This window comes from Eurypyga helias, unplaced genomic scaffold (assembly GCF_000690775.1).
Source record: "Eurypyga helias isolate BGI_N326 unplaced genomic scaffold, ASM69077v1 scaffold2062, whole genome shotgun sequence".
NCBI lineage: Eukaryota > Metazoa > Chordata > Aves > Eurypygiformes > Eurypygidae > Eurypyga > Eurypyga helias.
Window position 1 is genome coordinate 8227 of NW_010237610.1, and position 25860 is coordinate 34086.

Below are 25860 nucleotides of genomic sequence, written 5' to 3' on the forward strand. Positions count from 1 at the left end.
TGACCCTTTGACTGTATCTGGACATTAAATCAGCTCCACTGGGTCATGAAACTGCAATTTAAATTTTTAGTACCACAGGAAACCTAAAAGGATATTGCTGTGGTTCATAGCTCTTTTGACTGCTGAGAACATGAAAAATATCCAGATAAATCTGGATTCTAAAAGGTGGCAAAAAAGTGGGTGGTTCTAGGGAATCTGATTTTGGGAAGACTGCTTCCTGTATCCAGATTTGATGATAACTTGGACTTTGAACTGCCTGTTTAGGACACATAATCAACTTCATAGAAAAGATGATCTGTACCACTGAAAACTGGTTGACTCTCTGTGTTCCTTGGTTAGGGCTTTCGTTTTGGTTGTGACATTTGAAGATGGTGGTGTTAGAAGGATCTCAGGTGCTCGTTTAAAAATTTTATAGTCATTAGATGTTTTAGTGTGGAAGGTACTATAAAACACTTCTGTCTACCCTACTTTGTGTTCTTTGGAAGAAGAATGAATGAGTATGAAAAATATTTCTTAATTGTTAAGACTTAGATGTCCCATACTAAGTTTCTCTGAGTTTCATAGAATCATAGAATGGTTAGGGTTGGAAGGGACCTTAAAGACCATCTAGTTCCAACCCCCCTGCCATGGGCAGGGACACCTTCCACTAGACCAGGTTGCTCAAAGCCATCAAAGTTTGATTAACTCCTAAGTGGAAAAAGGAATTTACTTTTTTGCATGCTCTCCCGTGAGCCATGCTAATATGGTCTTCATGCTTTCTTCTTCATAACAAGAAACTGACGATTGACAAAGAGAATTCCTCAGACATGATGTTTAGACTTGTGACTGAGTTTAAAAATGGTGAAAACTGTATGGTCTAATAATATTTTCTTTATTTTCAGATTAACTGCTGAAGTACTGATCGAGTTCTGCTATTCTTCAATGAGGAACTACAGGCTGATCTTTTGCCATAATCTTAAACAACCATAAATGACAAAAGAATGCTTGGTCAGTGAGGGCAGCTGGCGCAGAAAACGTTTTTCAAACTCGGCTGTTTAAGTACTCTGAGGTAGGCTTCTTAAACTACTTTATTTGGGTTAAAAAAAAAAAACCAAGAGGAAGTTAAGATTTCAGAATGTCTAATCTAGAATTCATCAATCCATTAGTAAACAGAGAATTAAGTTTGGTTGCAGTGCTTTGACTAACAGTATGTACTTCATGTTTGGTGTGCCATCTTCTGTGACAGCGATTGCATTTAAGCAAATCTGTGTTTTTATTATTTACTTTAAAAAGACTTTTTTTTCTTTACTAGAAGAAATATTTTGGTTTTGAGAGGACAACAGTTTAACTGAGTGCCTTACACTGCCTTTGGCAATACCTTTGTTATCTAGATCTTTTATCAAGCAAAAACTTGCAAGTAAAGCTTGAGCTTCTGCTTGATAAGAAGAATGGTATCACTGAGCATCTAGAAACTAGTTTTGGAGGTTTTATGGTCAGTAAAATTTTTAATTTGATGCAGGTGTTGAAAATTTTGTTGGGTAAACCAGAAAATGCCAAATATGTTAGAAGCTGATTGCAGTACAGTTGCATATCACAAAGCACTTAATCATTTCCTCTAGCTAAAATGGGAGTTTTGGTTTGGTAGTATCCACCAGTTTAATTTCCTCTTGAGAGGCTTTTGTATTGGATTTTTGAAGCCTGACTGATAAATACTGTCAGAAAATGTACTGAAGAATCTAGCTCTCCCAAAGTACTTTAGAACCAAAGTAACAATGCCGTAACTGGAATTTTCTGATTTTTCTTTGCTGTTCTCTGGGGATTGAGCAGAGCACCTTGATGTTAATAGTCATTTATTTGGTTAGCTGCATCTGGGGTCTTTACAGAACTCTCTGTTAAACGGTGAGCTGGTTGAGAGAGACTGGAAAGGATTTGCATTAACACAATTAAAACGCATTGTGTTACAGATCAATACGTTCCCCAGTGTGCACTGAAGTATGATTTTTGGTTTTAATTCCCCTTCTTTGACAGAAAAGACAGCTTTGATTTTTGGCCGCAAAAAGATATGAGGAAGAGCTCCTCCCCTTCCTTGAGTAACTGCAACTCTGTTCTTGCTAACAAAATATTTGGAATTCCACTTGATGAGCTGCAGCAAGAAGGGCAACCAGACAATGAGGTTCCGTTCATAGTCCGCCATGTCGTGGACTATATTGAGGAACATGGTATGTACTTGCTGTTCTTACAGAATAATTGTGGTTTTTTGAAGAGTGCTTGTGTTCTGAAGTTGCTTATATTTAATTGGATGTGGTTTAGTGGTTTTTTTTATTTGGTGATACACACCTATTTTCTTTGTTCTGTCTGTCATGTTTGATTGTCACTGTTTTCTAGATAACACTGACGCAGTCAGCTCAGCAGGGTACTTCATAGGAAATGGTGTGATTTAGGTACTGCTAACATTTACCTTATTAGTGTATCGTTAGCTGGGCATAAGAATGTGTTTGCTGGGAAAGGACTACTCGAAGTCTTGCAAAACTGTTGTCCAGAAAGTGTTTCATTCCGTATGTGAATTGTGTGTATCTGATTATTTTCTGATATATTTGGCCATGCTAGATCTAAAAGTTGATTTCTGCAATTTCTTTCTAACTCAGGAGGTCTGGAACAAGAAGGACTTTTTCAAGTCAATGGGAATGCTGAGACAGTGGAGTGGCTTCGGCAACGATACGATAATGGAGAAGATGTGGACCTGGTTAAAGAAGCAGATGTACCCTCAGCTATTAGCCTTCTTAGGTTTTTTCTTCAAGAACTTCCAGAGCCAGTTATCCCAGGCAGTTTGCACATACATTTGATGCAACTTTCTCAAGGTAATAATTATTTTTGTTTCTGTGTTTTTACTTTATTATTTAAGAGTGAAAACCAGTATTTAGTTAAAGTTTGTAGTGGTACTAGGGTGTCTTTGGTGTTCTCTGTGATGATGTGTGTATCAGCAGGCATTCAAAATACACCTTTTCCTAACACAAAACCCAAACAAATAGCTCTTTTTTTAGGAAACTCAGTCTGGGTTCCAAGAAAGCTTTTTCCTGCATGGGGGATATAGTGAAGCTCCCACATATTATGCTGATTAGTTCTGAATAGTCCATGTTATTGTCCATGAATACTGAGACACTGGTCAAAGCCACTGGAATCAGTTGCTTGACAATTTCCCACCACTGATGGTTTAAAAGTGCTAGGGAATGCTTTTGTCTGTTTTTGTCTTATTTCCTCTGAATTTCACTTACTCTGCCTATGCTTTTGTGGCACTTTTGTGGAAGCCTTTGTATACTAGTATACTAGAGAAGAGATCTGAAGCCCTATACTCGTGTCGTATTTGCTGTCCTACTGTGGATTTTTTCAGTTTAAAATACATTTGTAGGAGGAAAACAAACACTTCAGCATATTGTTGTTGCTAAGTATGTTTCTTCATGTACTGCAAAACCTTGCCCTTTCAAATTGACAACCATATGCTGGCACACTGTTGTCTTTACCAGTTCCCAACTTGTCTGTCTGTATCCACTCTCCTGTGTCTTTTGGCCTGTGCTGTGTTGAGTGGTGTTGGAGTTGATTCATAACTTGAGTAGTAAAAACGCTTGTTTTACAACTCTGCGTGTGGTGGTTTAACCCCAGCTGGCAACTCGGCACCACACAGCCGGTCGCTCACCCACCAACCTCCAGGTGGGATGGTAACGAGATTCAGAAGAGTAAAAATGAGAACTCATGGGTTGAAAGCGGGACAGTTTAAGAAGTAGAGCAAAAGCTGTGCACACAAGCAAAGCAAAACAATGAATGCCTTCCCACTTCCCATCTCAGGCAGATGTTCAACCATCTCTAGGAAAGCAGGGCTCCATCACGCCTAATGGTTATTTTGGGAAGACAAACACCATCAATCTGAGTGTTCTCCCCTTCCTACTTCTTCCTCAGCTTTATTTGCTGAGCATGAGTCATATGGTCTGGAATATCCCTTTGGTCAGTTGGGTCAGCTGTCCTGTGTCCCCTCCCAGCTTCTTGTCCCCCCTATCCCAGCCCACTGGGGGGTGGGGCGAGTGGCAGAAGAGGCCTTGACTCTGTAAGCACTGCTCAGCAGTAACAAAGTCACCTCTGTGCTATTGACATTGTTTTCAGCACAAATCCAAAACAGAGCCCCTTCCTAGGTACTACAAAGAAAATGAACTCTACCCGGCCCAAAGCAGCACAGCACATCAGCAATGTCCTCAAAGGATGCGTTGATGTTGGAGCGCCGCATCCTGTGACACAGCTGAGGGTTTTGCTGGTTGTCACTCTGCAGGAGTGTTGCTTGTTTTCATTACAGTTTGTACTTCTCTTCAAGTGCTGGGCTTGTTTTGCTTTGTAAGATGCACATTTTTGTTTGAATTAATTTTCTGTTGTTGAATTGTAAAATAAGGTGGTTTCAGAAAGATTTAAAGTTATCTGTACCAAGGAAATAAAAAGATAGAAACTTTAAACGTTGTTTCCTGATACTAAAATTAGAGTTTCGATTTCCTCTTCTCAGGTTTTGGCTTTTGATATTTTGACTGTCTGACAGACATAGCTCAGTTACTTTCCAGAACTCCAGTATCAGCTGCATTTTATGCAAAGGAATTGCTTACAGAAGTGCAGAAGGTTGTAGTCATTTTGGATCCATGTGCCACTTCCAGTATTTTCCCTCTTTAGCAGACCTTCTGTGTAGTCATATTAAGCTTAGTTCTCAAAACAACTTGGTTATACAACAAGGGGTGGCCTATTGCATCTTTTGGCCTCGTTCTGTGCTGGCCTAAGGGTGGTTCTTCAAATGCAACTGATTTTGATCCCAGTGTGCTAGGTCATATGTCCCAGAAGTGTGTATCCTTTGTGTACTGTCAGGGGACTTCAGTTGCGAGTAGGAAGGTTCTCACTTCAGGTCTCTGGCTGTTGTTTTAGAACCTAAATTTTATGACAGTTTGCTTAGAGAAGACATCTATCTGTGTGTGTGCGAGGTGCTGTCATTATCACCTTTCTCTTACTGAAGGTCTATTTTGTGAAAGTATGTTTTAAGTTCTCCTTTGCTGTTTTGTTTCCTAAATGCATTTTTACAGCAAAAAACAACAATAATACATTCATTTTATTGTGTTACTGTGTTGGGAGAGCTATTTTTCTGGTTACCTGTATTCAGGTGCTGTAGATGTGACGGTGTCTGAGCAAATGAAGTCCTGCACAGTTACTGTTTGGTGTTACTGTACAGACCCAACAGGGAATTTACTCGCTGCTTTGATTTGCTGTTAAAGGAGTAGGATGTCAGCTCTCATCTAGAGGGGCAGAGTGATTGCTCATCATCTTCAAACATCCTTTTCCCTTTCTAACTGATCTAAGAAGAGTTTTCAAATGCCTGAGATAGAAGGGGTGGCCTGTTAGTATCAATTTTTCTCCCATTTTGCTGTCCTGACATGTCCTTTTTATGGGATTTCTCTGTTAGGTACAAACAATTGCACCTTCTCTGAACCTTGTTGCCTGTAAGGCTGATAATGTAACAAATGAGATTTATGGGGAGATATTTGGATGAAGGATATAGTTAAATGTGGGGTGAGAATGAGGAAGTTTTATGGTGACCCTTTTTCAGGTCGGAAATTGAGTCAGCAACCTTCAAGCAAGTATGTGTTAAGATGATTGCGTTGAGATTACTTCCTTTTATAATACTTAACTGATGAATACAGGCAGAGTGTTGAGAATGGGATGCTTGTAGTGGAAAAATTGTTGAAGTAGCTTGTCTGAAAAGGGAGACTGACTAGCTTTTAGCTCACTATTTCTGGAGCTGTTGCTGTCTCTAGAGCTCTTCTGTAACACAATTGTTCTAACAGTGGTAAAATGACAGGATACGGAGAAGCTAGCCTTGTGTAATCAGAAACTTGAGTGAGCATTAATTGTGGAGAACATGCTGAAAACTACTGATTGGACTCGGAGAAGAGAATGTGGTGGAAACCATTGGTTTAGGTTATCCATTTCTGCTTCATGTAAGAAATTAAATTTATAGTTTAAATTTATTATTAGGGAAAGTAATCTGATAGTACTGTGCTATGGAAACCAGACTGGGGGCGGTTTATTCTATGTTCCTCTGCCCCTTCACCACCCCTCCAAACCTCTGACATCATTGAAGAAGAGTGACAGGATAGGAAATGAGTTGTCAGCCTCTTGGAGACCTCAGAGAGGAAGAGACTAATCCAGAGAGTGAAGTGAGAGAATGAGATGCTGGGACAGGTAGAGGGTTATGAAGTACAACCACTATAAATGCTTTTCAGATATGTGGGCTGAGTCCTCAGTTCTTGGGTTTGGTGTTTTTTTTTTTCTTTTCACTTTTTCCATGGGGGAATTTAGTATGAGAATCTCAGACTGAACAACTGCAAGTCAAATTCTGACATTTTAGGCTCTGCTCTGACCAAAGTAGTTGCACTTCAGAAGTAAGTGGTGATTGTTGTTAGTGAAAATGTTGATGAATATCAAATTTGTAAAAGATATTTTATTTTTGTGATTAAAATATTTTTATTACATTTTTCAGATTATAATAATGAAGATGAATTTGGAAGAAAGTTGAGGTTCCTCTTGCAGCAGCTTCCACCTGTTAATTACAGTTTGTTAAAGTTTCTGTGTAAATTTTTAGCTAACGTAGCATCGCATCATGAAGAAATCTGGTCGGCAAGTTCTTTAGCTGCAGTCTTTGGCCCGGATGTTTTTCAGTGAGTTACTTATAAAGGTTCCTGTGGTGTTTTTATGTGAATTTGACAGTGCACATCTGTGGTCTAAAGTCTTTCCTAGTCTGTGAGTGACAGTAGCAAGCACACAGTTTGTTTTGGGCAGTATCTCCTTGTTCCCCTCCCTTGAGTCCCTCACCCCAGTTTTGTCCTACGTGTTTGCTCCAATTTAAACAACAGCTTGTCTATGAGCTGTGGCATTAGAAACCACTGATTTGATTGTTGCCTTATTGTAATTATGCTGAGGGTCAACATTTTTTAGAGCTAGTGTGTGAGATCATTATTTGTAGCAAGAAAGCAGTTCTGGGAGAAGGCTGTTGAAGTACAGATGTGCACTGGAGTTTCCTCTCTGCAGGAAAATGATTTTAAATGTTCCTCATGAAAAGTTAATTGACTAAATGGTTGTTACGTCATTACTTTAAATATAAACTAACATAAATCTTTATACTGCTGTAGTGGGAAGGTATGCTTGAAGTTCTGTATGTTCAGAATGAGTTAGGGAGAACACTGTGAAGTGTAGCCCTTAGTCATAGAAGTAGTTCACAGGAGTTCTTTGGGAAAACAGGTGGATTTAGATTTTTAAACTAAAATAGTGTTGTAATCCTTAGCATTTACACAGATGTGGAGGATCTGAAAGAACAAGAAATAGTTAGCAGAATAATGGCAGGACTTCTGGAGAACTACTATGAATTCTTTGAAAATGAAGAGGAAGATTTTTCATCTACTAATGATTTAAGCTCAATAACCGAGCAGGTAAGAGTATTTTAAGTGTCACTGTTATCACTGAACTGTTAAACACATTTGTGCTTATGAAAGATATGTTGAAATAGTTTCCTTTAGTATGTCTTTCGGCAGTTTCTTTTAAACTGACAAAACTTGGTGTTTCCTTAGATGCGTTTTCTTAACATAGGCATGCTTGTGAAATTGTTGCTTTGTAGTAAGCATAGCTGTGCTACATAGGAAACACGAAAGAACTAAGCCAACGATGATGATGTACTACATAAACAGTGTAACTGTTTGATTACCTTTTTAGGAAAGGAGAACTGTCTAGGCAAATGCAGATCCATGCTGTTGTTGGTCTTGGTCAATAATATTTCTAGGTGTGTCTTACAGAAACATGCAGGGTCTCGCACTCCACTTCATGATACTATCAGGGGTGGTTTCCTATGCCAGAAGTTTGGAGTGGTGTTTCTGATTCCGAGACTTCAAAATACCATCTTGGCATTAGTGAGGAGAAGTGTTGAAATTAAAGAAACAAAGTTGAATAGAATAGAAATACTCTGGGTCCTAGGATTCAACTGCCAGGTCTGGCAGGTTCACCTGTCTAGGTGACATTATCACTGTTACACCCTTCCTCACAATGAATTTAAGTTTGTGAAGTAAACTACCATGTCATGCCTTGATAACCAGAGATGGAGAGTTGTTAGGGAAATGAAAATGTTGTATTGTGATACAACCGTCTTCTCTTGGCAGACATTTTTAATTCTAACAAGTCATGGTTTATTAATGATAATGCACGGAAGAAATAGTTCTATCATCAAAGCCAGGTTAATTAATAAAATCTTGGCTCAAACCCTCAAATATGGAAAGCTATAAGCTGAATTTTCTCATGTTCAGTTGGCTTAACAGATGATATATTTTCTTTAAAGAGGAAAAACAGTAAACAACCAGCAGTTGCTAAGGAAAGTAACAACAAATATTGATTTTTGGATCTTAAATATCTCACAAACCCCTCCTCTAGCAAGACAGGTAAGGCAAGTATTAGGGCAGCTGCTTGCTTCCTCTTCACTGCAGTAGACACCTCACCCATTGGTCTGGTCTGCCAAGCGTGGGCAGCAAGTTCTGGAGCGAGCTGCTTGTGCACGGCTCGCTCCTCCAGCAAAGCGCTGCAGCCTTGCAATGTCTGCCGTCTCTTCAGCTCTCTGCGGAATATGTCTCGCGCTGGGAACTGACGCAGCCCTGCTGCAGGCAGGAAGCTGTGAGGTAAGGCTGGGCTGTAACTTCTGCAACCCGAGGCTGAGCACTGCTGTCGCAGGCTGGATGAGCGCTCTTTGAAGTACAGTTAGTTCATCTATACTCTCATTCTTTAAAATTAGTGACTTGTCTGTGGGTCATGATACGCTTTCCCAAGCATAACAGCCTGTGTGTTGTGTTTGGGGATTTTTCCCGGTTTGAGGCTTGGGGGGGTGTCTCTCTTTAATTTCGTGGTGTCTCCAGCAGATGTCAACAGTGCACTTCTGTTGGGTCCTGCTCCCTCCTGGGCTGATGCGTGGGGGGTACAGAGAGGCCGCTGTCCCCAGTGGGGACATGTGGCAGGCATTATAAAGTATATTTTCTTGAGGCTGTTGCTGCTGCTACTTTATTTTTTGGGTTTGCAGGTTTGGGAGGTCAGTAATCAATCACAGAGGGGCTTTGTGAATCAAACAATCATGTTGTGTTCACCTCTTTGTTTTAGACATAAGTGCTTTTTGAAAAATGAAGGTGGCTGTATTGAGTTGTCAGTTGGCTATATTGTTTCACTTTTTAAACTGGCTGTATTTTACTGCTTCAGTAAAAACACCTGTGTTTGAAAACAAAGAAACAAAAATAGACAAGAGGCTTCACAGAAAGTTCTCAGTACTCTTGCTCTCACACTTGCCTTTAAGTATTCAGTACTGTGAAGTTTGGATTCTTAGACTTACGTATTGCCTTCCATAGAAGGGTTTGAAAAGGCTTCTCTTTTATGGATACGACTGCCTGTGGAATAGAGGAGAATTACCTGTTTTGTATGTAGAGGAAGAAAGGTTCTGTGCCTCATGAATTCAGTGTGGCTAGGGTTTTGTTGTTTCTTGATTCTGCTTGTGTTCCTTTACTGCATCAAAGGTGCTTCTCATTTTCAGTTTTTGTCCAGTGTTTCAAAAGGGCTATGTAGCTTTTTAATGATGTGGAATGTAATATTTTAAAAGCAAGTCAAGTGCCTGTTTTTCTACAATTGAAAAAATTTTATACCTGTCATGCTCTTAATGCCCTGGACCTCTTAAAAGGCCTTTTCAAGCCATTAACTGTGAATAAATCTTTTTTTAGATCAATGATCTCTTGGAAGAGGAAGAAGATGTAAAGCTTGAGCAGTCTGAAGAACTTCCAGAAGATGGTACAGAGAAACCGGTTGAAAGGCCAGCTGTGGTGCATCTAGATGTGACAGGGAGTCTCTCGGATTCCAGGAGTGTTACAGCATCAACAAGGTAGCTTGTTTCTGCCTTGGAGTTTGGATTTCAAGTTTGGAGTATAGTCTGTTTTGTCTGGGAGGGAGAAGCTGTCAGGCTTTGAGGTAGATAAATGGTGGTGTCTACAAACTGAAGCTTTAGAAGTAGGTGCAGTTCTTGTAGTAAAATACAGGATAACTGTTCCCAAATTCAGAAGAGGAATGCCTGTAGAACTCAGTTTGGATTAAATATGGTGATTTCTGCAGAGAAAAGGGGAAAAGGGCATATTTTCGTGAAACTGTAAAGTGGTATTTAAACAGTAAATTTTGTAGCAGAAACAAAAGGTATCTGAATATTGGTAGATGCAAGCCCATCCTGTGCATCTGTCCACCACTTCCTTTCAGTGGGAAATCTTAGGACTATTGCTTGTCACGTGCTAGCGAGCAGAGATGTGTCCTTACATGACTCGAATTCATTTCTAAACCTGCGAGAATTTGTTTGTCCAGGTTTGTTTTGTGCCCAGATTGGTCAGGTGTTAAATGAGGGAAGTACTTCCTTACTTCACTGGAGTACAGTTGAATATTAAACAATTGTAATGAAGACTGGGTAGAGTGATTACTTCATGAAAATATGCTAGAGAGACAGAACACCAGGGATGAAGAGAACTGCATATGACCAAAAGAATAGTGGAGAGCAAGTGGGATAATAATGACCATTACTGATTTTTAGTTGCAATTTAGACGTTCAAGAAAGGCCTTTAGTAGGAGCAGTGTGGAGGAAATTTGGAGTGCCTGAAAGATGGCATTTTGTAAAGTTACATATAACTTTGTAGAGTGGTTGCTTGCAAAAACACTTGATTTGAGGGTCCAGAAACTCTCCTTAACTTGAGTTGAAATGAAGGTTTAAGATTCTGTGCTTTGGGCAAGTTGACTTGCTAATATATTAATTAGAAGAATGCTTAGAAAGCCAAGGTGTCCTGTTGTTCAGACAGGTGTAACAGCTGCTGAAGCTTGGAGGGACCTGTGTTACCTGCCCAAGAGCCAGACTCTGTGGAGGCATCTGTTTGGATAGGCTCTGCTGGTAGAGAGCTGTGAGCAAGAGGGGAAGCTGCAAGTGTAATACAGGCAGGAGTATTGCTATGAGACAGCTTTTAATTAAAAGGAGCTGCATAAACTTAAAATTGTACTTCCATTTGAGAGCTTATTTGCAGTTGCTTGTAATATGCAGGTTTATATTTTACTTGCTTGTAGTACACAAGTTTTTATTTGTAAATCTGCTTTACTTAGAGTTTACATTTTACAGATAGTGAATTTTACCTTTTCCCCTCTACAGCATATGTTTTGGTATGGGCATTGCATGTAAGAACTTGTAGGGAGGAATGAGGAAGAATCTGTAATAAAAGTGTGACTAAAAGCAGAAGAAATGCAGGGAAAATCACAAGTAAGTTTACTGCCTAAGGCTGAGTAGTCTCAAGAATGTGGATTTCAGGTGGAAATCTGTTCAGCTGCTTGGCTACACACTTCTTCCTACTTCATTACAAGAATTTCAGATACAAAAAACAATGACAGAAGTATAAGTCTGGTTTGTAATTGAAATTATACTGTAATAGTTAATTATCCTTGTCAGCAATAGAGCTGTTTAAATTTAATTTGAGTTAAATAAACAAAGTTGCTGCACTTGGAATTTTTACAAAAATGCTGCTTCTTCCAATTAGTTTTAAAGCAGTTTAACTATTCACAGGTATTTAATTGCTTGTGGGATGTGTAAAGGCAGCAGTAGTGACAAACTCGACGTGTTTGAGAGTTTGAATTTGGTAGCCTGAAGAAAAAAACATTTTTACTCAATGTTTAGGGTTGATTAAAAATTAATAGGCATTAATTATGGTTGGCGTTTTATGTAGTTTGTGGGGAAGGATAAGGAGAGATCCTGTAGAAGAAGAAAGAGAATTTTGGTTGTAAAACCAGAACTGCAGGACACATTAAAATGAAAAAATTAGAGAATGAGAAATTATGCTTTATTAAACTTTTAACTACTGTAAATATTTTTCCAACCGTAAAGGCTTCCATAGTATGCATTTAATGGGCTTTTTTTTTTTTAGTGTCTTGCTGTACAAAAAAAAAGGCAAGCAAATGTTAATGCAGGTTTATTGCGATGTTTGTCTGACACGGGGCTTGTAAAGCAGCTTATAAAGGAAGGAGGAGGAGGGTGAAGTAGATCTTAAACATCATTCTAGCGGTTCCTTTACCTGGAGTTTTGTTGCCTCTTTGCTGTTGTCAGATTGTGGGAATTGAGTGTCTGTCTCTGGGGAGAGAGGGGAAAGAATGCTGAGGCTGCATGTTACACATGATACCCTTGTTATCTTGATTGATACGGTGGGGTATATGACCTTCCTTCGAGTTACTTGGACTGTAACTTCCTTATAATTTTGCTCACTACCTTTTTTCTTTACCCCTTCTGTTTGTTCTTTCTGAAACATGTGACCTTCACTCACTGCATGGCGTTAATTTGAGTTAGAGCTGGTGAGCATGTGGGTAATCATTAATGCAGCTTGAGTTGGTGACTGGTTGAAAATGGTATTTGAAATAAACCTGTTGAGTGATCTTTAAACTTGTTGCCCAACCAAGGAGTATTTGTTGCACGGAAGTTGACGTTGTGCATGCAAAGGCAACATCATGTTCTCCCTTATCGGAAGTCTCTTCACCATGGCCCTTTCGGGTTTGCTGTCCTGACTTTCAGAGAAAGGAATTACTGAGTCAGCATTGCAGCTGACTTTTAAGACGCTCTGTTGAAATAATCACTTTCGAATCCTTCTCTGTTGTCATTCCCAATTTTTTCATCACTGTGCTTTGCCCAGGAGTGTTTGCTTTATTTTTGCAGTACATCTCAAATATTGTTGGTCAAAAGCCTAATATAAAAACTCTTGATACCTTCTTTGGGCTTTTGCAAATTCTAGGTGTAAAAATATGAGGTATGACAAGTAAGAAGCTCTGTAAACAGTTTGCTTTGCCTGTATTAAATGCAGTAACAAGGGCAAGCTGCTCACTGTTTGTGTGATATTTTTGTTAACCCTTTTTTGGTTTAATTAGCTCAGATCTGTGAGAAAGAGGCAATGTAAACCTAACCAAATGCAACTGCCTATGTTTCTAGAAAATATGTTATTGTTTTAGTTCAGGGCTCTTTTTACCATCCAGGTACTTGTCCCTACTTCCCTGCTAGAAAATCTGTGAACAACATGTTCGGAAAGCTTTCAAGTGTTGATTGGGCAGCTTATTGTCAGGAGTGACCTCATGTTGCAGTCTATTTCTATTTAGACTGCAGGGTTTAGTGCAGCACTTCAGAAGTGCCGGCTGACAGCACCCAGCGAATCCCAGCAAGCAGTATGCATAACCAGCAGCCAACATCACGCTTTGCTGGTTTTCAAATGAAACAATTTTACATGAAGTGCTCATTTGGGATAGCAAAAATAATCAGAATGGCCTGTAAAGTTCTGCTGCACAGGTAAGTATATATGAAAGGAAAATGTTGCTTGGATAGGCTTGCAATTAAGACCTTTTTTAATTTAAAACTGGGAGATTAAATGTGTTTTGGAGATACTGTGAAACGAAATAATGTGACAGTTGTTTTTTTTAATGAGAAATAAGAACCTCTGTGCACTCAGTAAATTGCCAAGCAAAACTTTTATATGTTTTCTCTCTACGTATTGTATTTTTTTTATCTCAAGGTATGTTTTTACCGGGACTTGTTATCGGTAGGGAGACAGTGCAAAAGGGCTTCTCGGGAGAGGGTTAGCATTATGAAACAAAGATGTTTACCTTTCTGTGTCTTGCTGTGTCATGCTGCGTTAAGACTCTCTGTAGCAGTATAAATTAGAGCTTTTAAAAAGTATCCCTGAGCTGTGGTACCTCAGTTTGGAAGTTGTATTTTCAGCTAAAGTGATTGACACCTTTCTTTCAAAAAGTGATTAATTGCTGAAGTGATTTATTGAAGACCTAAGGTATCCTTCATGTAGTAAGAGGATTCTTCAGGCTTTGCAAAAGTGCTGATTTATGCACATCTTTTGCTGAGTCCCTCTAATGCATGAAAGGTGTTTACTAACGGCGCTGGTGAACGAGCCTGCACTGGGGCTGAAGGTTACGGAGGAAGATGGAAAATTTTGTTGTGAACCGTGTCTGAAATCTTTTGTATTCTTGGGAGACGAGTCTCCCCACTCTTGACACAGTTCCTCATTGTCTCAAGGGGTAGAATAAAAGGATTCCAGGTCATCGGTCTCCTATAAATAGTATTTGTACTTGTGCCCTTGGCTGTGGTTTTTTTCTCTTTTACAACTGGTGTTGCAGTGTTTGCTGCTCGGATAGACCACCCCACCCCACACCCCCCAGTTTATCCTAGGAGTAGCTGTTTTAATAGTAGATTGGTTTCAGTGTGTACGGCTGCTTTCAGAAAGTAAGCACTTTTATACTGCAGCTTTTGTAGAATTTACTGAAAATACTGAGATCAGATACCTAAACCAGAAAAACTGTTTTCAAAACCTTTGAAATCTGTTTTATTTTTCTCTGAGGTTCTTGCTCACACTCCTCCTCTCTTACCTTGTTCATGGGGCTGAACTTATTCACAGCTTTGTGTCTTCATTTTTGTCGTTTCAAGCATTGTCAGAACAAAAACCGTTTTTCAGAAAACGTAAACGCTTTCTACAAGTAGTAGGGCTGTGCTGAACTGTGCACAGAAATATCAATGAAATGTAAATAGTGTCAGTTGTAATCTATTTCTTAAAGTTTCTTTGTTTGAAAGAAATCACATGCCAGTGTGTTCACCCTGGTGTTTGATCCAGCAGCTTTGAAATTAGCGGCTACAGGATCTGCCTTCTGCATCAGGTGTTTTAATTTTCCGAACCTACGTGGCAACACCTGTTTTGAAATAGTATTTTAGAGCTGCCTGTTCTGTCAGCGTGTTTGGAATAGATGTGCGTTGGCTTTTCACCTAGGCAAACAACCACACAAATCATGAACTGAGCTTGATTCAAAATCAAGTTTCCATTAAAAAAGAAAAAGGAAATTCAAAACTTGTCTGTGCACCTGCTTGTTCACTTGTTAGATGGTGGTGTTTGCACTTTGCTATTGACCCAGTACAAGTTGTCTAAGGCAAAAGGACATAATTATTTTGAAATAAATACTTTAAGCACTTTCCTTATCAGCTGGTGTTTAATTGATGTCCTTCGTTGCTTCTGTTTCATCTACTTTGAGGAATAAAAAATAGAAATTCTGCTTGAGGTGGTTGAGTCATCTTACCTCTCTGGTGGTGGAACTACTGATAAACTTGATATTCCTTGCTATATTAAACGTATTCTTGGGTAAGCAGGGAGGCTCTTACATGTTTTAGCACAAGCAAGCCTAATATCAGTCAAAACTCTCTTGCAGAGATAGTACCTGTTCAGTTCTCCAGTGGAGTGGCGAGCTCCCTCATAAAGAGTAAACTACACTTTTATTTTTCAGCTTTTTGATCTTAGTTGTATGTATAATGGGAAGAAAAGGCATTTTTTTACCCACTCTCCCCACCCTCCAGTTGAAATGAAGTTAATATTTGGGATTTTTTCTGAATAAGACATGTAAGTTGCAAGTCATTACTGTTTACAGTAGTTTCCTCCTTATTTCATTCTCTATGAATTTATTCAGTATTTACCATCACTTTGTCTAAAATGTAGATGTTCTGTTTATAATGACAGAATTTGGATCATATTAATGGACAGTTGAAAGGGGAGCGCGTACCTGTGAGTTAACTTACTTCGTTACACTGATTTCCACCCCCCCCCGGACAGTTCAGTATTCCGGGGTGAAATGGCTTGTGCTGGGAGATTTCCGAGGGCTAGCTCGTATCTCCAAACCTCGGGAAGGTAACTGCCTTGCATGTGAAATGTAGCTGTCCTTGGGGAGCGCTGCAGATCTGTTGAACATTGCAGGGTAACATTATGCAACAGTCTGACAGGCAGGAAGAACCTCTCTGAACTGCAGCTGTGGAGGGGAGCAGTGGTTTGGGATTTGCTTTAGGCAGCGAGGTTAAAATCTGTGTTCTTAAGCAAGGTGTCAGGAAATCTTTGGAGACAACATGGTTGGTATTTCCCATGGGAAAGACCGTACACCTGAGAGCTTATAGCTTCATAATACCCTGAGTATTGGCTCGTGAGAGACAGAAATCTGCATTGCTACTACTACAGCTGCCTGTCTTATGATGGCATTAAGATTTCTTCATCTAAATAATAAAGGGAGTGTGACTCAATGTTTTTGTTACATATTTATTCTACTTTTATTAACTGCCATTACATGCTGTCTTGAAGTATTTTGAGTTGCTTTCTGTTGACTTCAAGACTTTTTAGTGTGTTAAGTTCTTGCATTTCATTGGTGTTTCTTCTTTATTGCAGTGCTCATATCTCTCCCATAAGTATCTTGCCAGCCTCTGCAGAGTAAGTATAATGAAAATATAAAAAGTCTTGAGTTGTGCTGTTATTAGAATGTTTAGAGGAGGTATGTCGTCTCTCAGGGAAAAGAAACGCAGTAGGTTTGATAATTACAGTTATGAATGAACATATTTTAGTGTGAAGTATTTCACTTACGGCATTGAACACCAATGCAGGAAAAACCTCATGTCTGTCAGTGTTGTTGACTGCAGAAGCATGAGAGCACAGTGGGGTCAAATCTAGATTTCAAAACGCTGTAGTTCTAGACTTCGATACATCTTAGGTGTTTGACTTGAAAACTGTTATAGCATTCATATTGTATTTTTAGCAGCAATTCTAGTTGTTAATAATGAGTACAGTTCAGTGGAATTGCATGTGCAGAGCAAGAGGAAGAATAAATGCGCAATTCCAGAGTTAAAACCGGGGTAAAATAGCTTAAGATTCTTAAAGGAGGTTTTCTAATAGGCCTGATTGCATGGTTTAGATGAGCTGGCTAAGAAACACTCAAGAGAGCGTCTGGTTTTAAAGAATGTTCTTGGTGTATGTTTGGATATATCTTCTGTCCTTCGCCATTGTCTCTGCTACTTGTTGGCTCTTTAAGATTACAGCCCCGTTCGGGAGGGGTTCCAACCCGCTCTGCTGCAGCGGTTGGGACCTGCTCCTTGGTTGACTCTGACCTGTTACAGATAGCGGATTGTACTGTCACATCAATATATTAAACTTTTATAAGGTTTTGTTTATAATTAAAAAAATAGGTTAGTCATCATAATGGGTTGATTGGTCTAAAAATACTGTTATAGACTTAATGTGTGTAAATACGATGAAATAAATATGATGCAGTGCAGTAATTTCCACTGCCTTTGTGGAAAAGTTCATCTCTTTTTGCCTTGACGTACCTGTCAAAGGTTCCTGTCGTTGTAAAGTTTGTTACCTATCTCTGCCTTTCTGCATAGTTCATCTGTGCAAAAGGAGAGTTCTTAGTATGAATTTTCTGTCTTTTTTTCTTTTTAGCATTTTAGAAAGAACAATTAGAGCAGCTGTGGAACAGCACCTTTTCGACCTGCAGAGCAGCTTAGATAACGATCTTAAGCATATACAGCAACACAGGCTGGGCTGTGACAGTGATGCAAAAAATCCCATCGGGGATGAGGAAGGATCTAACAACCAGTAAGATTTTGTTGTATCTCTAGTGAATTCTGTAGGGTTGTATATCTTAACTCTTCTAAAACAAACTACCCCAATCCCCCACCTCAACCCAAAGCAAAAATTACGACTCACTATTAACTTCAGTTTATCTCATATTTTAAATCAACTTCCATCAGTTGCCAGTAATGAACAGCTCTTTAAGCAAATATTTTAATTTGATCATAATGCTAAGAATGTTGTGAAGTATATCTGCTTCACTATTTTCTGTGCAAGTAGCACAAAACTTAAATTGCTTTAAAGGGCTTTAGTTGCTGTCTCATTGATGTTACTTGTGACACCGTTTTACCATATAAAAGCTACTGTACATGCCATTTCAGTTTCTTTACCCTATCTTTCCACGTCAGCATTGCTGTTTTACTGCTCTGGCTGCCAGGGTCAGTGCAACAGCTAAAAATGGGTAGAACGAGCACAGTGGGTCTATTTGCGTAGAGTTTCAGCCTCATTTGTTCAGCTTTTATTTGTATAGTAAATCTTGCCATGTTACCAGTGTAGCGATTGCCATGGCAGCTCTGAGAAGCTGGTACGTTTTGGTGCTTTATTAAAAATGTAGTCGTGATTAATACCCAAACTACAAACATGTAGCTCAGTAGGACTTCAGTCCCTGAATTCCTGTGTTACTCAGAGCCTGAAACCCATGAAGTATTCAGACACTCGGATGCTGTTTTCTAAATTGTTCAATTTTTGCTGTTTTTAGAAGTCTTTCTGTGACAAGAGGTCAGACTAAAGGTAGAATTTGATTATAAAAGTAATAGTCATTGCTGGTAATGATCAATTAAAGCTGAGTTTTAGTGTTAGAGATCTAATGTCTTTGAAGTAATTTATAAGTAAGCGGGTGATAGCCTGAAAGACCCGTTGTAGGCGAATTCCATTGGTTACAGCACAAGCACTTTAACGGCTGGCTGACTTCACAGGAGTGGAGGCTGAAAGTACCATCACTGCAGGTTTGAAACTGATACAGTCTTCTGGCACAGGGACTCTTTCAAATGCTTCTGATCATCGTTCCACTGTGGATTAACCGTAATGGAGGATACATGATAGCGTTCTTGGAAGAGGTCGCCTGGGTCCTTTAAAACAGTGCTGCCAGCAGACTGCAGTGAAATGAGTGACTAAAAGTTGCAGTGATCCAGTGCAGATTTCTTACAACTAACTTAAAATAATTGCTGGAATTGAGACAATTACAATGTTAAATTCCAAACCACACTCTTTAGTTAGTATCTGTGTATCTGATGGAGGAGGAGCATTTTTAAAAGTAGTTTGGAATTCTTTGTGAGGGGTGAGAAGGAAGGCAAAGGAGGTCAAAGGCTTGCGATGAGTTACAGAATCATGCAGTAAGGGAAGCTGGCACGTAAAGAATATATGGATATAAATACAGTATAAGTTAGTTTTAATCTGGTTGTGCTATTACCTTTCTTAAGTCGAATTCTAGGAAGATTAAATGTTAGAAATAATGGGATTTCTTACGGGAGGAGAACGTGGTGATAGTAGCTGTAAACTAGCTGGCTTTGTTGTTGAGAGGAGCGTGGCCATAGCAACTTCATCTAGCCACGGGAGTTTCAGTATGTCATTTCTTCTGGCTGTTGGCACTTTTATTCCTTAAGCCAGCACAGTGAGTGGGGATGTATGCCTGATCATTAATAAAAGAATCAAATTAATACATTTTATTACATCTATCACCTACCGTTGTAGAAAACCTCAGAGGTTTATACAAACTACATAAATAGTTAAATTTGCATACCAGTTACTGAAATTGTAGATATGACCAGTGTCTTTGGTCAGAAGAATTTGTTGAAAAAAGCCTGATGGTTGATATTGTGTGGGTTTTTCTTTTAAAGGTAGAACAACAGGTTGCTAAAGTCTTTCTGTTCTTCTCGTTAGGAATGATGTTATTGAAGATAATGACACTGGTAGCAGTGAGAACACAGGAGGCTGCTCTGGAGTATTGATTTGCACTGATTTAGACAGTGAAGCTATGAAACACGATACTGTAACTGAGGAAGAAGAAAGCGTTCAGGTGAGAGGAAAAGCCTCCTGTATATGAGAATCATAAATTACTGTGATTTCAGATGCTTTAGAGATCCAGGTTTTCCTGATAGCTCTGATGCAGCCTTGCATGGCACTCTTGCTCTGTGCAGTTAATTGTCGTCTCTGCTGCCCACGTTTCGCAGAGGTGCACAGAGAAGTTTTTGTGCTTTAGTGCAACTTCGTTGGACCCTGACTGATGTTTCTCTCTTGGTCTTTCACAGGTACCATCCCCTCCTTCTGCTGAGGTAAGTCAGCGTACCAGCAATGATAGCTCTGATGCAGCCTTGCATGGCACTCTTGCTCTGTGCAGTTAATTGTCGTCTCTGCTGCCCACGTTTCGCAGAGGTGCACAGAGAAGTTTTTGTGCTTTAGTGCAACTTCGTTGGACCCTGACTGATGTTTCTCTCTTGGTCTTTCACAGGTACCATCCCCTCCTTCTGCTGAGGTAAGTCAGCGTACCAGCAAACACAGCACAGGTTAGAATAGCATCTGTATTAGTAAAGGCCTCCGGAGGGGCAGATCTAGAGCTGTGATTGTAGGGCAGTACAGTTAGTTGCACCGTTTACTGTATCAGGAAAGGGTTGAAGCAGCAGTGACCTGGAGGCTCTGCATCCTCTTGACTAGGCTTCTGATAGGAAAGTGTGCTTTTGTAATTAGGCTGTTGAGAAGGAAAAAAAAAACCAAACCCAAACTTGCTGCTTAGCATTTTCTCACTGTTTCTGGTTTCTTCTGTGGTAGGCATAGATGTCCTGTTCTATTCAACACATCTTCATCTCCTTTCTAGTTGAAACAGGTTCTGTTTGACCTTTTTGCTTAAATATTTGACTTTCACTGTGCTGAAAGCTCATCTTCTGTCATACCGATGTGTGCACTTAGGCTTTGTACACTTGTGTTCAGCAAAAGAAAAATGACAGAAAACTAGACTTGTTACCTCCTGAAGAAGCTCAACACTCACATGGTTTTCATGTTGAAAAGTATCAGGATTGACTCTTTGTATTCCAAAGCAGAAAAATCTGCCTAGAGTTCTGCATGAGCACATACTAGGATGTGATGCGTGCATGCTTGTAAAAATCCTTTCTTGTATTTTTTAAAACGGTTTTGCTCATTGTTAATGATACTTGAAGTTGCGGCTAAAGTTCAGAAAACAGCTGAAAATGTAAACAACAGCCCACAGGATAATCAGGCGTCAAAGATTTAACTGGCTTTGCTGTTGTTTTATATTCTTTAATTTAACAGCTTCATGACGCTGAAAGAAGCAGTATTGTATGAGGTTTGAATGGAAGCCTGGTATTGTAGCAACTGCAAATGTTGGAATAAGTGTTTGCTCTGTACAGCAAACATGCCACAGCTTGGCTTTGAGCTGCAAATTCTTGGATCTCCACGCACAATCGAATGTGAGGTTTTGTAGTAGGTGTGCCCTGAACTGCACTAGCACTTTTTATTAGCGAGCAGACATCAGTCTCTCATTCAGGGTTATGCGATCAAGCCACGCTATGAAATGTGCTGGAATAGGACAGATGCACTGCAGTTAAAAATTGTTTCTCCACATGGGGATTTGAATTGAGGACTGAAATACTGTAAAAAGACTAATGGAGTTCTGTCTGATAAGGGCAAATATTACTGTCAGCAGTGTAAAGCTGGCAACTGTGATATATATTTGAACTCTACAGGCAACTTCATTTTATATTCAGACATTTTAAAGAGCATTTGTGGGAACTTCTTGAAGTCTGCAACCAAATGTAGTATGTTGTTTTAAAATGACACTTTTAATATTTCAAATTCCTTACATTCCCGCCAAAAAAGACACGTTTTGAAGAAATCGAGAACTGGGCTTTGGCATAAATACGAAGTCGTCCGTCTTCTGTGCCAAATTTAGTGAACAAAATGGTGACATGTATTCATCTGAACTTGTTTTGTGAGATGGTGTCATAGAAATGCCAACATTTCTTCATACCCTTCCAGTTCTGTTCCTGCTTTATTTAGTAACAGGGATTACTATCTCCTTTTAGAAAGTCTGTCAGACTTGTTTCATTTCATATATGCTGAGCACAAGTCTACATCCAACTCAGTTATTTCAAGACCAGGCTATACTTACCGCCGTGGTTTTAGTCACCCCAAACTTCATTCTGTGATTAACAATTTGCAGTAGAACTGTTGGTGTTAAAAGAAATAATAGAAAATGTTTTGTCTGAAGATGGAAAGTTATCTTCTAATGATTAAAACACTTGTTACTGGCTGTACTTCAGATAAAGAATATTGCAGGGTTAAAAAGTATGGTTTCCACCCCCACAAAAGCAGTGCTTCTAGTTCTTGAGGGTCTTGTGATCGGTGATGATTACAGAAACGTGTTCAGCTGAGAATGCCATTCTCAAATCTTTCTAAACATACTTTTTGCCAACAGACTGCAGACATATTATTGAAACCATGTCATAAAGATGCAGATGTTGATGGAGAAAATAATAGTGAAAGGTGTGTACTTTTCTTTTGTTTTCTTTCGTTCTCTATGGGAGAATATGTAACTTCAGTTTTGACAAGTATTTGTACCAAACGGGTGATTTGTGGCAACACAGTGTAACATAAGGGAGGTGAAACCAAACATACAACTTTTCACATGGGAAAACAGACAGAATAAGAGAGAGTTGCCTTTTTATGATGATGATATAAAGGCATGGAGCTTTATGTGCTTAGAAGATAAAATAAGTACAGTATATGATTTTTTTTGGTGAATAATCCTGCGTTCTGGGCAATGGAAATAGAAGAAGAAAATGTTATTTTCTTTAAAATATTTTGGCATGTTTTTATTGCTCTCAATGATTGAAGAAGGAACGCCAGTAATAGTGGCTAGCTGGAAGACTTGAAGGTCATTTGCAGTTTGAGTTCAGCAGACTGAAAGTTCACTTTGAGCTCAATAGAGTTTCAAAATATTTACTCCTAGTTTGAGATGAAAGGTCTGAGCTGTTTTTATTTTCACCGTGGTTCAAGCCAGTTGTTGTTTACGTGTTTCAGCTTGAAATTTTGTGTGAAGGACAAAGGTTGGGCGGGGGGGGAAGGCAATGTATCTTGCTCCCAGGACTTTTAATTACCACTTTAAGGAAATACATTGCCTGTCTGCTAAAACTGGGCTAGAGTATGCAAGAATAAAATGTAAAGGGAATGTGTAGTATTTATTGTCCCGTAAGAACTTGTATTTAAAATGATGACTAGGTCTGTGTCTTCTTTTTAGGCAAAACAGTATATTGCTTGGTGGCAATGATAGGATATCTTCAGAGATGTGTCTGGTAAGATTATGACTTCATTTATATACAGGTGCATGGCAACATGAAATACAGATATGAAGAAAACCAATAAATTTAGCTTTTAAAAAACTTACGGTCATTGACCTGCTTCAGGGTTTGCAGAATCTGTCTTAGAGATCTCATTATCTCGTTTCTCAGAAACTTTTGGCAGCAGAGCAAGATTATACTTAGGCATCTCGTGTAAGGAATGCTTTGTAATGCAAATAACTGCCAACTGTTGGGATGTGGGGAAGCTTGTTTATAATTTCTGGAGTTCGGAAAGAAGAACGTATGTTTTCAGAAAACTTCCACAAGTGCTGTCACTGGCACTGATTAGGTACCTGATTTCCAGTTGCTAAATAATGATTGTTCTGTGATGTTACTTAAATACAGGATTCGAGTAGCAAGACTTGTGATCTTAATGCAAATACTGAGTCAGAGGTGTCAGAGGATGGTAACATTAATGTTTCTGAGGAAGCTCTGGGTGTCCAAGTACCACGTCTGGATCTGAAGAATGTATCTGATGGTGACAAATGGGAAGGTAATTTTTCACCCTTTAGCTCACAATATCGTGATAAGTGCAACATTTTACAAAGCAGAAGCAGCAGACAACTTACACCTTTCTTACTTAGTTCTGAGTAATGTGTTCCTATACGCACGGAAGGATCGACCACGTCATGCTGTAGGCCCCCTCTTGTTTCAGAGCTATCTGCAACTTAATTAAGGACCTTAAACTGTAAAATAAAATAAATAAAAAAACCTCACAGGGGCAACTAAAGAAAGCAAAAAAGCCGAAGTTTCATACTAGAGGTTTGTGTATTTTTTTAAATTGTTTGTGGGGTGGTTTTTTTTTTGTTAGTTTATTGGGTTTTTTTAAAGTGACTTATGGTTCCCAGGACCCTGACTCTGCCACCCGAGTCCTTAAAAGCAGTTTCTCAGATTATGTCATGTCGTTAATATTCACACCCTGTCTTGGTTTGTTTTTTAATGTAAGCTACTGAAGTTCCAATACTAGCTGAATTAGACTTAAAATCACTAAACTACTGAACACAGCCATTTATATTTAATTTATTCTGAAACATCTGTTGGATGTCTTGTTTTATATGTCAGGAATGTCAGATGTTAGTTTTCATGTTGTTAGGCAACTTGAAGTGGCTCTGGATTTTCAAGTGAAGGCTGAAGTTGCAGATGGGTATTATTTCTGTGCCCCTTCTCCCTCCATTGTGTAGATACTAGGAAAAGCAAAATGTTTAAAACGGTTTTCTCTCAGACTGGATTCGTTTTGTTTGTGACCTTATTGTTGATGGCCTTCCAGGCAAGCCCCTAAGCTTGTGACTTTACTGAACTTTGTTGCTCTAATGTCTGGTAATAACTGTTTAGACTCTTGTTTTACTTGTCTAAAACAAATAACCCCTTTGTAACCAGAGCAAAACACTCTTGTCAAGATCGTGTTTTCAAAGTACTTATCTTTTTACATGTTCCTTATCCTGTTTCCTCTGCCTAGTGTTGATATTCTGAATCATCACACCTTCAAAAATGCAAGGGATACAGTGTGCTAAAATACTGTGAACTGTCACTCACAATGCAGTGGCCACAGTCCACTTCTTTCCAATTTTAAAAACTTGATAATACAACTTGGTAGATCAGTACAGATTTACAAGGCAGGGATGAGGTTTTAACTTCCGACAAGCTGGTCCAGTGACAGCTGGTTTTTGAGGTGCTTCGAAGTGTCACAGTCAAATGTTGTAAGACACTGGTAGCAACAAATGGCTGCACTTAACTGCTGGTTGGTGTGTTAAAAATGCTGATTAGTGCTGTATACCTGGACTGTGTGTAGTTTAACCGTTCAGCATATACTTGTAGCATGTCAGCACGCGAAGCTTTGTCCTGAAGCTGAAATGGTGATAATTTACTGTTAACTTGCCATCAGTGTTGACTGTTTTCCAAATTAGTTGCCTGTATGATCCATCCTTCCCCTTTAATCCTTTTCCAAATGGTGAGGTTTGCAATTTGTGATTGGCTTGCTCATATTCAAAATATTTGCTGGTTGGCCCCCTTGAGCCCTAGCAAATTACATTAAGAGTACGTCATTTCGTACAGGCGTGTTGATTTGCAGGCATCTGAAGACACCAAGTCCAGATTTTCATTCTTGTTGCCCGAATTAATAACTCTGTAAAGTTTAAAAAAAAAAATATTCCTGCTTATGTTCTCAGTATTTTATCTACGTTAATTGCTTTACTTGCACATTATGTTTTGTTGCATCCTCTGTTTGCGTTAATCTGATTTAATACGTATTTTCAGAAGGTTTGTGGCTTCCATTTTTCATTATTTCCTTAAATCTGCTCATGAAAGTTGCCTTGGTTGTACTTACCCAAATAGCTTTATGAGCCTTTGAAAAGAAAGCAGCATATCTGTGTATAAACTTAAGGTATAAGCTTCTCAGTAGTAAAATCATGGTATTTTGCAAGAGGTGTTATTTCATTGCGAAGTATTATAACTTTGGCTGTTCTTTGGTCCGGTTTGGGATGGCTGTTACGATCTCAGCCTCCCAAGGCACTGCAAGGCCTTGTAGCATTCTGCTGAAGTAGATTTGCTTTGAAAAGAAATCTATACTAGTCCAAATCTTGATACAAAGCCTATTTAATAGACACCTTAAAGGCCTGTAGCCAGTGGTTCTGAGATGAACATCAAACGCTTGCTGGCTTAAGGCAAAAATGCAGGTGAGTTAATGTATATTTCTGAGGATTTTTTCCTGCATTTGCCCTGCTTTTTGGAAATCATCACCATCTCTAGTATTTACAAACTGTGAGCAAAAGCATATGTAGAACTTGTCTCTTGTTAATGTGAGGATGCATGAGACTCCTATTAAGCTACAATAAGTCTTTACTATTCCTGTGTCAGTTCTCTGTAAACCTTCTCAGTAAAGAGTTCAAGTTCACCAGGGGCTGAGCATTCTTACCTGCCATGGAGACTGCTTGGAAGCTGAGAGTGCTCAGGGC

The 25860-nt window shown here is 39.1% G+C and overlaps 1 protein-coding gene across 2 annotated transcripts in view; it reads left to right on the forward strand.

Annotated features, from left to right (window-relative positions):
• Positions 1-880: 880 nt before the first annotated feature.
• FAM13B (family with sequence similarity 13, member B) overlaps positions 881-25860 on the forward strand; it is a 36230-nt gene continuing 11250 nt past the window's right edge. The window contains exons 1-13 of one of the 2 annotated variants that reach the window (XM_010147495.1): positions 881-1048; positions 2008-2198; positions 2625-2837; positions 6536-6713; positions 7337-7481; positions 13305-13408; positions 16323-16364; positions 17370-17525; positions 19440-19575; positions 19808-19831; positions 21988-22055; positions 22810-22864; positions 23255-23402. In XM_010147495.1, coding sequence (XP_010145797.1) covers positions 2042-2198; positions 2625-2837; positions 6536-6713; positions 7337-7481; positions 13305-13408; positions 16323-16364; positions 17370-17525; positions 19440-19575; positions 19808-19831; positions 21988-22055; positions 22810-22864; positions 23255-23402 — 1426 coding nt within the window. In that variant the 5' untranslated portion in view covers positions 881-1048; positions 2008-2041. Of the gene's footprint in view, positions 1049-2007; positions 2199-2624; positions 2838-6535; positions 6714-7336; positions 7482-9791; positions 9950-13304; positions 13409-16322; positions 16365-17369; positions 17526-19439; positions 19576-19807; positions 19832-21987; positions 22056-22809; positions 22865-23254; positions 23403-25860 lie in introns of both variants that reach the window. The other variant, XM_010147494.1, reaches the window with a different exon arrangement.